General features: G+C 39.2%; 1 protein-coding gene and 1 non-coding gene across 3 annotated transcripts; one reads left to right on the top strand and one right to left on the bottom strand.

Annotated features, from left to right (window-relative positions):
* Positions 1-57: 57 nt before the first annotated feature.
* trnat-cgu (transfer RNA threonine (anticodon CGU)) lies at positions 58-129 on the bottom strand. Its single transcript has one exon. It is a non-coding gene; the product is annotated as a tRNA-Thr (tRNA).
* A 2003-nt stretch (positions 130-2132) lies between these two features.
* Positions 2133-13295, top strand: LOC113081122 (polycomb protein suz12-A). Of its 2 annotated transcripts, none has more exons than XM_026253158.1 (16): positions 2133-2854; positions 3431-3477; positions 3623-3687; positions 3901-3969; positions 4056-4105; positions 4202-4287; positions 6357-6576; positions 6682-6784; positions 6883-6988; positions 7099-7279; positions 7405-7493; positions 7817-7960; positions 8224-8381; positions 9025-9223; positions 11213-11292; positions 11503-13295. In XM_026253158.1, the coding sequence occupies exons 1-16, from the start codon at positions 2680-2682 to the stop codon at positions 11777-11779; spliced, it is 2049 nt and encodes a 682-aa protein (XP_026108943.1). In that variant the 5' UTR covers positions 2133-2679; the 3' UTR covers positions 11780-13295. The 2 variants fall into 2 exon arrangements, with proteins under 2 accessions (XP_026108943.1, XP_026108944.1); XM_026253159.1 differs by having other exon boundaries at positions 11400-11764.
* The last annotated feature ends 45 nt before the right edge of the window (positions 13296-13340 follow it).

Raw genomic sequence — 13340 nt, 5'->3', positions numbered from 1 at the left:
GCAATTGTTTGTTTATGTTAAGACGTTTCTGTAAAACCATGTGTGTTATATTAATCGAGGCACGGACGGGGTTCGAACCCGCGATCTTCGGTTTACGAGACCGACGCCTTACCACTTGGCCACCGCGCCTGACGGCCAACACGCCGGAAATTGCCTTATTTGCTGTAAAAATAATAATTATCTCATAATTGCTGTAATTATCTATACAGGTTTCGTTTATTGATTCTGTCGCGCGAGCCCATGCCTCTTTTTTTTCAACACATTATAGAAACGATCAAGCGCGCCAGGTATTTTTGTTCCCTCTGCTAAACTGGAAACATCCGGTAGACATTAGTCCAGAGGTTTCCCGGATGTGTATACATATCAAATCAAAAGCCTACAACTAATCAGATTAAAAGTACAGCAAATGCATCTCCCACATGACACAATAAACGTTCGCAAAACCCGTGCCATTGGTGTTTTATAAAGGACGCGACGAGGCACCAGTAATGTTATTTCTCCATAGTATTTCACTAATATCCCGACACATCGGTCTATTTGAACTACGCGTCAAATATACGTCAAAGGTAACGTTAGACGGACATGATGTAATAAATAAATAATACAAATCAAATCTAGTGTTGTAGATTGCCAAAATGTACTTGATTTTCAAGGCCTGTTATCGCATAATCAAGTGATGGGAGTCAACATTAAAATAAATCTATAACAGTTAAAATACCTTTCACGGCGAAGAAGATATCATGATATTATTTATTATAATGGTAATATGTTTGGTTTCGATAATTGATTTGATTTGACAAGCCTATTATCAAATTTCTAGATGACTTCACTTAATTCAAGATTTTTATTTGACACATTCATGGTTATATGGAGAGCAGCAGTGAAATATAAGTCAGGTGTAATGTAAATGTAAAATGTGAAATGTAAGTCATTATCAGTAAGATACTTACTGACATTGTCACTTGCACACAGCAGTTCTTCATCTTTATTTATTACTGTTTTATACTGTTTTTTTTTTTTAGCTCTATTGCTGCTATGTAAATACCCTGTACAACCTGATTGCACATTATTCTCTTGCAAGTCCCTGCTCATCTTAATATTCATTTAGTCTACAGTATACTGTCCTGCACATCTTCCTTTTTTCCATACCATATTTATATAATTTTTTTCTTGTGTTAGTAGGCTATTCTTTAATTGCACTGTGCATGGAGCAGACCTGACTCACATTTCACTTCTGGTCAATTATGCTGACTACTTGAATCTCTTGAATCTTGAAATTCCAAAGATAGTCTATGTCAGGCCACACAACTGAGTTAAACGTTTGATCAGATTAAAAAGGAAAGTCATGAGATTCACATTTCAATATAATTTTCTAAAGCAATGCATGATTGTTCCACTTATTTGATTCAGCCACGAATTAAAAGGAATGGACGTTTATCAAAGTGAACTGAATAAAAAAAACATTTAGGTAATATAAAAATAAAAATAAAAAATAATAATAATATAACGATAGGCCCTAAACAAACTACAACTATCTGTTTTAAAATAATGACAATCAACAAACAAAACTTCTGATAAAATTTTCAAAAACAACTTAAATAGTAGGCATATGTCTACAGATAAATATTTAATACAGCTAGGGGCTCAGCATTTATTTACCACACCCTGAGTTTTTTTTTCTCTCGCCACAATGTCTATTAAAAAAAATAAAATCCCAAGAAAAAATAATAAGCGAAATGGAAGCTCTCGGCGCACTCTCTACCATAATTGATTGCAATGTCCAAACTCGAGGTTTCATCATCTGTCAGAGCTTGTTTTACCATAAGGAGATGATCGGGTCTGTATGCTCCAGGCAGTGTTGCCAACTTAACAATTTTGTTGCTAAATTTAGCAACTTTTTCTTCCAAAAGCACCTAGCAACTAATTTAGCTATTTGTACATTTCATTTGGCTACTTTTAGCAACTTTCGACAAGTGACTCAAAACAATAAAATCTGGGCTAATGGATTCATAAAATAATAAGCCGTTTCCAAAAAGAAGCTGTTTATTCAGTGTAGTGAAGCCTCTCCTCCACTGACATCATTTGAAAAAAAAAACGGCCTTTGGTCTCCTTTCCCACGTACTGCCAGACCGGAAGTGTTAGCTTTAGCCGTTACGCTTTTTTCGGCTAATGGTTGCAGGCTTGCCTTCTAGAGACCTTGGCTGTGTGGAATACATTCAAGACGGAGGGCGGGTAATATTTACAGCACTTTCGACCCGGGGCTGAATCTTATAGGGCACATCGCTTCTGTTTATTTAATCTTAATAAATAAACAGCGGCGATATTCTCGAAAACGGACCGCTAATCTTTACGCATACTTTCTGCCGCGGTGTTTTTTTCTTCTTCGTGTAGTCAAGCGCTCCGGAATCCACATTACACATGATCCGATAAGAGTTCGCGACGCAAATGAGACGACGTTGCGTTCTTTTCACGTCTTCACGTAACGTTAAATCTGTGTATTCGCTAATTCTATCCGGTCTGTGAAACAAACTGAAGTGCCGGCGCGTTTATGTTAACTGTTATTTTGTTGAGGGGGCGAACCGGTCTCGGCTGTTCTCCCTTTGTTTGGGCCCAGGACTCGGCTGAATCCACTGGAGCTCCGTCTCAAACGACTCATTCGACCGCAAACGCTATTTCAGGATGGCTCCACAAAAGCACGGATCTGGTGGCAACGGTTTTTATGCCAACAGCGGCGCGAGCAAAGCGGCTAATGGAGGAGCGCACGTATCGTCCGGTGTTGTGATGACTTCAGTCAAGCGACCCAAGATGGAGCAGGTCCAAGCCGACCACGAACTCTTCCTGCAAGCCTTCGAGAGTAAGTCGCTTGTGAATCCAGCTTTATTAATACATATATTTTTAGGACGTACTTAAAAGTATCCGATTGCTTTACCACCCATAGTTTCAGCTTGAGGACTAAACAACGGGAAATTGTGTCCAGTAACGTTAGTTCGCTAAATGCTTTAATAAGCCAGATAATTCACGTTAAAAGTTGTTTATGTCATGGTTTGTTCACAATAGAGGGATTGAAACACGGTTTAGTTGTCTAGGCCACATCCTATATGAAAATTAGACACGTGCATCAGGAGATAGCACGTGCTTTATGGTGCTTTTATGCATTTTAAAATGACATTGGGTACTTATTGTAGTAAAAGAGCAATGGGGAACAGTCATGAACAAAAAAAATCTTGAAAACCCCACTTGCAGTTTCTCTACACTAGCTAAGACTTGCCAAACTGCCACCTTGATTCTTGTGTAAGAGTGACATTTGTCCAAAATAGGGTTAATTTTGTAGATGCTGGCTGGTAGTTTCTGTGGTTATTTACAGGGCATGAGTTTTAAGTCTGGCAACATCTGTGTAACTTACATGAAACCTCTGCATTTCTGTTCACAGAACCAACTCAAATATACAGATTTCTTCGCACAAGGAATCTTATGGCAGTGAGTAGTCCATGGTCATGACGAAATGGCATGCCTTTTTCATTTAGACTTGAACTCTTGTGGAAACCTGGCGAGCTAACTGTACACGGCTGTCATAACAATAGACTTGACTGGTTGATCTTTTATTTTTTCCCTGTTCTTTTAGCCAATCTTCCTGCACAGATCTCTTACATATATGTCCCACAGAAACTCAAGAATAAATTCTAAAAGGTAAAACGATTGCATGCACCTAATGTGTTAATTTCTTTTGTTTGTCAAAAAGCCACACCTTCCATTTCCTTGTGCAGGCCTCATAGAGAGAAAATTTGCATGTTGACAAATGCACTGCAACTGACTGATGTACCTCAGTTGTAGTTAGATAAATTGAATGAGTTTCAGATCTCAGTGATTTACCAGAATGTTTGTTGGCATCTGTTATTTCAGAAAATGCTTCAGCGTGAATGACCTGCTATTCAAAGTAGAGAAGTCGAAAGTGGATCAGGAATCTCACAAGTAAGATCTTCTTGATCTAGATTTATTTCGCTTGCTCATTTTTTTAACATGATTGCAGAAGTTTTAACTCCAGTTTTGTCTTGCAGCATGGCATCAAACCTGCAGCTCACTTTTACTGGATTCTTTCATAAAACTGGTAAGCTAACATTAGGTTTATGTACACTCTTATTAGAATAAACAATAAATGTGCTGCGATCAATTGGTGATTCTGATTTATTGTTCAATTAATCAGAGAAGCCACTGCAGAACTCAGAGAATGAAGAAAACTCAGTGTCTGTGGAAGTGCTACTTGTCAAGGTCTGCCACAAGAAGAGAAAGGTAAAACTTTGTCATAAACATTCATAGCGAAGTATCTCAGGCAATGTTTTGAGCAATTTTGCTTGAGCACTTTACTATTGAGAATATATTATACATTTCTATCTGGATATTTTAGATCGGTCCTGTGTCTAACCTGGTTGCCCGTTGACAGCAACATGGCTAAAAAAGTTGCCATGTGTATCATCAGCCTTACATTGACCTTTCTCACTACACAAAACAAGCTTCCTCAATCAAAAAACCTTGTCCTTGTCTTGATACAGTACATGTTGTCATATCTGTCTGTACTGTAGGTTAATTTTTAATTGGTGTTTATGCTTGCCAACTTGCACAACTACAAACTCAATGAAACTGCTTGACAAGAACAGTTTTCAGTCGTGTGTTGACATGTCCATGTTAAGAGCATTTGATTTCACCAATTCAGCCACCAATTTGGTCCCAGAAGAGAAAAGGTGCAGTCACATATACTGTTCATTGGCAAAATCCAGTCATTTCAATAGGAATCCATGCAAACTGGAATTTTGTGTGAGGGTGAGAGATTTCCCCACATAGATTTTGCAGTGGATTTAAGTTGATCACACACATTCACCACACTGACGCTGCTTGGTTTGAAGCTCTGCGTTGTAGACCGTTGACTTTTTTTTTGCCCCCAAATTTACAGAACTTTCACTAATTAAAGGGATTAAAATGTTAAATTTGTAAACATCAGTCAACTTTTAGTAGTACACTACAATCTACAGGTGCATCTCAAATTAGAATTTGTTCATTTATTTCAGTAATACAGCTCAAATTGTGAAATCATGTATTAAATTCAGTGCACACAGACTGAAGTAGTTTTTTCTTTTAATTGTGATGATTTTGGCTCACATTTAACAAAAACCCACCTATTTATCTCAACAAATTAAAATATGGTGACATGCCAATCAGCTAATCAGATCAAAACATCTGCACAGCTTTCCTGAGCCTTCAAAAGTCTCTCAGTTTGGTTCACTAGGCTACACAATCATGGGGAAGACTGCTGATCTGATAGTTGTCCAGAAGACAATCATTGACACCCTTCACAAGGAGGGTAAGCCACAAACATTCATTACCAAAGAAGCTGGCTGTTCACAGAGTGCTGTATCCAAGCAAGCATGTTAACAGAAAGTTGAATGGATGGGAAAAAGTGTGGAAGAAAAAGATGCACAAACATCAGAGAGAACCACAACCTTATGAGGATTGTCAAGCAAAATCAGTTCAAGGATTTGAGTGAAATTCACTAGGAATGGACTGAGGCTGGGGTCAAGGCATCAAGAGCCACCACACACAGACGTGTCAAAGAATTTGCTGAATTTGCTTACCTTGGCTAAGGAGAAGAAGAACTGGACTGTTGCCATTGGTCCAAAGCCCTCTTTTCAGATGAGAGCAAGTTTTTTTAATTTCATTTGGAAATCAAGGTCCTAGAGTCTGGAGGAAGGGTGGAGAAGCTCATGGCTTATAGCTCAATCCATTGTTAAGTTTTCACAGTCTGTGATGATTTGGGGTGCAATGTCATCTGCCGGTGTTGGTCCATTGTGTTTTTAACACCCTTTTACCAAGAAATTTTGGAGTACTTCATGCTTCCTTCTGCTGACCAGCTTTTTGAAGATGCTGATTTCATTTTCCAGCAGGATTTGGCACCTGTCCACACTGCCAAAAGCACCAAAAGTTGATTAAATGAGCATGGTGTTGGTGTGCTTGACTGGCCAGCAAACTCACCAGACCTGAACAACCAGGCCAACAATTAACTAAAAATGCTTCTTTTTTTAATTATTGGTCTTATGGAGTATTCTAATTGGTTGAGAGAGTGAATTGGTGGGTTTTTGTTAAATGTGGGCCAAAATCATCACAGTTAAAAGAACCAAAGACTTAAACTACTTCTGTCTGTGTGTATTGAATTTATCTAATACACAAGTTTCACAATTTGAATTGAATTACTGAAATAAAAATGACTGAAATTAACTTTTCCACGACATTCTAATTAATTGAGATGAACCGGTGTATATATGGCTTCTAAGGTGCTTTGAACTCCTGTTTCTTTTCTGTTTTTCTAGGATGTAAGTTGTCCAGTGAAGCAAGTGCCTACAGGTAAAAAGCAGGTGCCTCTGAACCCAGACAGCAGCCAGACCAAGCATGGAGCTTTCCCCACACTGAACGTGCCCAGCCAAGAGTTTGAACCCAGTAACAGCCACATGGTGAAGTCCTACTCCCTTCTGTTCAGAGTGTCTCGTCCAGGGGGGAGAGAGCACAACGGCATGACCACCAGAGATACCAGTATGAGCTTCAGAGACTTTAAAATAGCTTATGATAGTCTTGCACCTCAAAGCGAGTTTCGCATTTTGATGAGGCCTTTTTACCAAGAATTGATTTTCTTCTCAGATGTTATGGAAGAGCTGTCTAACAGGAAGAAGAGATACTGCTCTAATCAGGATGATGGAGAAACTACATTCGTTGCGCAAATGACAGTTTTTGATAAAAATAGGTAAATGGTCTATGTTAAATTGCTTGTTCTTGTATTGTTCAGTTGCTTTTTGTTTGCTTGGCTGGTTTAAGACATTGATTTTTGTGTTCTTTCAACAGACGCCTCCAGCTTTTAGATGGCGAGTATGAAGTCTCCATGCAGGAGATAGAGGAGAGTCCTGTAGGCAAGAAAAGGGCAACGTGGGAAACCATACTAGATGGAAAGGTCAGTTGCAGGCATTGTGTTATTTTAGTCTGCATGTGGCTTTTCAAGATGTTTGGATGTCGTTAAATAGTTTTTGGACTTTTATTTAGGATCTTTACCCTGTGTTTCAGTGGCTACCACCCTTCGAGACCTTTTCTCAGGGACCCACGCTGAAGTTCATTTTGCGATGGACCAATGACACCGCTGACAGGGGAACGGCACCAGTGGCCAAACCGCTTGCCACACGCAATTCTGAGTCCAGCACAGTAGACAGCAGCAAGCCTAGCAATGTGAAGCCGCTACACGCAGTAGGTAAGAACACAAACCTGGTTAGTGATTACAAGTGAAGATCACTAACTTTTTGTTCTTTAAAGCATAATAATTTGTGTGCAGTATTGAGGATAATGGCCTTAACAATGATGTTTTATTGATCGCAGCTGTTAATGAATCAATTGGTGCTGATTTACCAGTAAGAAGAGAACAAACTCATGTTGAACCTCGTCAGAAACTACGTGTTTATTATCAGGTGAGTAATTACAAATGACGGAGTGGGATCTATATACAATGAATAAACTTAATGAAATTAGTCCCAATGTTGGAAAAGGAATTTTCTATAAATTTTCTATCAGTTTTCTAACCGATGGGAACAGATTGTTTATACCCGCTGTAGAATTGGTCACTCCAGGATGACACACAAGTTTTTAATGCTAGGAGAAGATCCTTGTATCGCCATGAGAGCGCTGAGAGTCCATAAGTCCTGCCTTGACATTTTGCTCTGACCCATTGTTGGTCTTGTATGGTGGGCTGATGTGTAGTCATGATCTCTTGTGTCATCCCCTTGTTTTGTAGTTCCTGTATAACAATAACGCACGGCAGCAGACGGAGGCCAGAGATGACCTGCACTGTCCCTGGTGCACGTTGAACTGCCGAAAGCTCTACAGTCTCCTCAAGCACCTCAAGCTCTCCCACAGCCGCTTCATCTTCAACTATGTGGTAAGAAATATTTCAAGGTTATGAAACTGTCACCAGACCGCATGGATTACCTAGTCATAATGCTAGTCGTAATGCCACAGTGCTTACACTTTTGTGGGAATCAATCTGTGAATGCCTTTTAGTTGAGCTAGGTTATACATTCACAACCTTTGGAAAAATGACTAAATATTAGTGTTCTGACAGACCACTTGCAGAGCAGCTTAAATACAGGCCATGTTTGGTAGAAATGTTTATAGTGATGAAGTCATTTTTATCTCACGCAGCCTCATCCTAAAGGAGCCAGGATAGATGTGTCGATTAATGATTGCTATGATGGCTCTTATGTGGGCAACCCTCAGGACATCCACTGCCAGCCTGGCTTTGCCTTCAGCCGCAACGGCCCGGTGAAGAGGACTCCAGTTACACACTTTCTTGTCTGCAGGTCTGTGTGGGTTGAAAGTGAAAGAAAGACTGAGGGGGGGTCTCTCTCTGTCTCTGTATGTATGTATGTATGTATGTATGTGTCTGTGTGTATTACAATATAGTTATAATTTAATCAGAAAGTGTGTGGAAGCTGTAGACCATCTGCTGATAGTAGTGATCTTCCTTCTTTATTCCAGTTCTTTTCAGATCTGGATTCTAAGGAATTGGTAGTTCTTGGTGTTTTAAATTGGAATTGGTTGCACTCAGCAGTAGATTAATTTGAAACTTATTGTGATGCATTGAAATGTTTTAAGATTGTTGATAACCAAAACCGATTGTTCAAAAGAAATTAATGACGCACCTGGCATCAGTCCTAAATCGTTGCTTTTATATTATACAACACTTGAGTTAAAAATAAAACTCAAAACAGTAGTGCATTATAAATATCAATGGATGGCCTGTGTTTGAGGTGAGTCGTAAATTGATAAATATGTGCTCCTTTTAACCCATATCAGTCGAATTCCACACTGACTACCTTTCAAAAGTTTATAAAGTCCATAAACATTTCTACAGTACATGTCATCATGCCACCCGGGCCTATCACAGACCCTGCATGCATTTCTTTGCATCTGTTGTTAAAACGCAATGTTTGGTTTTCTCAGGCCCAAGCGCTCAAAGCCCAGCCTCTCTGAGTTCCTGGAGCCAGAGGATGGAGAACAGGAGCAGCAGCGGACATACATCAGCGGCCACAACCGCCTGTACTTCCACAGCGACAGCTGCACACCACTTAGGCCACAGGAAATGGATGTGGACAGTGAGGACGAGAGGGACCCAGCATGGCTCAGAGAGAAGACCGTTATGGTGAGGAAGCAGTCATAAGATCATAAAACCTTTGGTTCTGTTAACACTGAAGATCCAGAGTAGCATTTACTAGATCAGATTGACTCTAGATGACCCATCAAAACTCGAGACAGATGGTGTGCCATTTATGACTCACACTGTGAGTTTTTTTTTTTTTTTTTTTTTTTAAGTCCTTTTGGATTGTACTTGTCAGACTACACAAACATGATGATCATGTCACACTGTGGGATCTCAGTTGTCATTAATGTCAGACTGTACGACAGTCAGGACGTGTAAAAAAAACTTGTAAGAGTTCTACATTATCAATTTATACACGTTCAGTGACTGCGAATGTTGGCTATCATTAAAAGTATATGAATGGCAGCAATACTGGTGTTTTTAAGAAGAATATTGCAAGCAGCACTAAATACCTAAGTGAAGACCGTTGTGCAACTGGTGTTTATCATGGCAAAGGCAACATATCATGAATTCTGTGAGCAGAGGAAGCTAATGCGGTTAGAAGAAATCTCTAGCACTGATTCTGATCATGGCTTGTCTTGGAAAAACTAATGTTCGTCGTAGGAGAAGTCACACTGCAGGAATGTGCGCCAAATCTTCTGATGTCAGAGGTAAAATTTAGGGGTGCTCCGATCACGATCGGCCGATCGTTATGCGCATCTCATCAGTAAAGCCGGTTTTCTAATCAGCGGTTAATTCCATCAGGTGCGTGATTTCTCATAGAGCAGCTGTTACTACACAGAGCCGTTGATAATAGAGAAGATGCGCAAATCACGTTAATTTTCAGCGTTTATTGGCCCATCTTCTCAGTTAACAACGGCTCTGTGTAGTAACAGCTGCTCTATGAGAAATCACGCACCTGATGGAATTAACCGCTGATTAGAAAACCGGCTTTACTGATGAGATGCGCATTAACGATCGGCGATCGTGATCGGAGCAGCCCTAGTAAAATTGGATCGCAACGGCCATTAATCGGCTGCCGGTGAACGTTAAACCAGCAATCAAAGACTTTTTTAGGATTATAGGAACCTTTTAGGAATTTCAAAATTGGTCTCACACGACCAAATCGTGGCCAGAATCGCACAGTGTGAGCCGGGCTTTAGTCTTTGTGAGATTGAATATGATATGCTTCCACTGACAATGTTCAAATCGCCTCTGAGGAGGGACGTTACTGCATATCTGGCATTAAGTTGTATTAAATTAATGTTAAAGTATAAAGGGTTGATTTTTAGCATAATTGCTTTGTTGTTCAGTGACTGTAGGTTTATAGTAGGGATGCACTCATGTTTTGGCCACCAAAAATGATCAGCAGAAAAAAAATATATATAAATATCTAGCCGCAGCTCCGCTCCACTCAATATTACGTTCTATGAATGTGTATTCTACTCATCTGCCGCTCACCGGAAAAGCAAAGATGGCTCAAATAATGCGCAGACAGGAAGTTTCTATGTATTATGTTTCTTGTTGCTGTTTGCAGTAGCACTACTGTGATGGAACATGCTGTACTGGGCAACACTGGTAAAATGATGCTACCCTCTCATCCACAGATCTGCTTCCCATTGTGCTCTGCTCACATCATCTGATAATAAAAGCTTTGTAGAACTATACATTATGTGGATAATTAGTTAAAAAACTTAAATTTCATTCTGTTGCATAGAACTAAATACAAGTATATTGATATTTAATAAATCTTCTGTCCAATTTTGTGTTATTTTCAGAAAAAGTGCTATTTTATTGGCTTGTTTTTAAAAGTTAGTATAATTAAAATTTAAGTTAAATTAAAAAGTCTTACAAAATTACTTTATATAATTTAATAAAATAATAAATAATTATTATACAGCATTTTCGGTTTCAGTTTGTTTTTGGCCAAGTGCATCCAGAATCTTCATTTTGGTGCATCCATAGTTTGTAGCACCCTCTAAATCTGAAATTGCAAACACATTTTGTTCAGCATTTACTATTTTAAGTGACTTTATCTTCACTATCCCTTAGCAAATCGATGAATTCACGGATGTCAACGAAGGAGAGAAAGAGGTCATGAAATTGTGGAACCTGCATGTAATGAAACATGGGTATGTTATTTTTCACTTCCACTTCACCCCGGTCCTTTCTGTTAAAAGTGTGTTGTTTTGAATCAAACCTCTCCTGTTAAACGCAATCCTTGTTCTGTATATTACAGTGGCCTGGATACTCTCCTCGTATCACCTTACTTATTACGTGAGTTTATCTCTCAGAGCTTGATCACATTTCTGCCAGTAATTCGCTGCTTTCTTTCCATGCAGATTCATAGCTGACAACCAAATGAATCAGGCCTGCTTGTTGTTTGTGGAGCAGCACAGCACCACCATCATGGAGAAGAATCTTTGCCGGAATATCCTGCTCCATCTGGTCAGCATGCACGACTTCGGTTTAGTAAATACAGCGACCATAGATAAGGCCATGGCTCACCTGAAACCGCAGAAAGAAGGCCAGGAGCAATCCAAAGACGATGCTGATGGTGGATCCAGCTGCGATGGTGATGCCAGTGTATCAAGTTTAGTCAACACCCAGAATCACTGAAACCTCCTCCTCACACTCTGTGTTGAATGGAGTGTCAGCAGGCATCCGAGAGCCACCAAATTCTGCTCGCTCACAGGGTTCAAGTTGATGTTGAGTTAAAGCGGGTTATGTGGTTGGATGGCCACATACTCTGCAGATCATGATTTTGCCCTGATGTCATCAGAGTTCAAAGCAACTCTTTACTAGGTTCAAATTACTTGAAAATGCCATTAGTCTTTATGATGGACTGTACAAGCAGGTCAGATTTTTCTCTTCCCGCACAACTCAGTAGCTCTAGTTAAACTTGTTTTAGGTGCCTGTTTTTAAAAGGACTGTGAAGATTTTCTTTTTAATATATTTTGAAAATCAGTGGATGGAAATGGCTCCTACAAACTAGCTTTTACTGCATATTTTTCACAGGGGTTGATAAACTCGTTCTGAAAACGTTTATTTGCGCTTGTGTATGGTTTCATTTCTCTTTTTTTGGGGGTGGGTGGGTGGGTGGGGGGGGTTCAGCATTTCAGTTTGTGCCATCCCAAGTTTTTCTTTCTTGCTTGCTTCATGGTGGCTTAGTATCCACTTCAATGTTGCACCACACTTGAAGACTACAACTTAAAAACAAAAAAAAACCCTGGTTTTTCTTTGGATTCTTGGATTGAAGAACGAGCATCAGTGCTGCAGGCCATCTGCGTCCACACTGCAGAGTTTATCAAGTTTTTCAGAGCCTTAATTTTACTGACATTGAAACACAAACATACAGGTACAGGGTACTACAACCGGTGGATTTCAGAAATGTTTACACTTGCCTTACCCATGAATACGTGGACTCTAAGCAGGGTTTGAACTTTTGGTCTAAATCAGTGTGGAAAGGTTTCATTTATTCTTGTTTGAATAATTTCAAACTGTGTCCGGTTTATACATTAGTTTAATCACAGTGCATCTGCTCTGATGTCCATTGGTTTATCTCGATTCCACTTGTCCTTTTCAGTGGCCATTTTGTTTGATTTTCAGGTGTTTCTGAGGAAGCCTGTTGTAACGTTGTACATAGGTTTAGTGATATTACACAATGTCTTTGCTGAAGGGGACTGCATTCCAGAAGGAATATTATTTTAGACCAAAGTGAAATGGCTATAATGTTTGTCTAGTTGGTTTCAAATCAGAAATGTAAGTCTTTATAGTTGTTTTTGTTGTTGTTGTTGTTGTTGTTGTTGTTGTATGCATCGGTTTTAAATTTTTAAAGGGATCTGTTTGTGAATCATTACTGCTTTATTTCTCTACAACTGTGCACTGGGTTGGAAAATGTTTTTGGTCAATATTGGAGATCAATTACTTAACTGGCTGAAGCCATTGTGTAATTGCATTTTTTTGTGTAACACTCAATACAGCTATGATTACACAGGATGTGGATTAATGATAGAAAGTAATGTCAAAAAAGATACTTATATCTTGAATAAGAACATTATGAAACCTGCTTGGGTTTCTGAATTGTGCTTGAGGTTGCTCTTTATTTAAAATAAAGATTTTTTGTTTTACAATTGATACCTCACAAGTTGATGATTATCTTTAATAGTTTTCTTTTGAG

The sequence above is a fragment of the Carassius auratus genome, unplaced genomic scaffold (assembly GCF_003368295.1).
Source record: "Carassius auratus strain Wakin unplaced genomic scaffold, ASM336829v1 scaf_tig00033206, whole genome shotgun sequence".
Taxonomy (NCBI): Eukaryota; Metazoa; Chordata; class Actinopteri; order Cypriniformes; family Cyprinidae; genus Carassius; species Carassius auratus.
The sequence above is the reverse complement of the archived record's forward strand: the minus strand, read 5'-3'. Positions and strand labels throughout refer to the sequence as shown.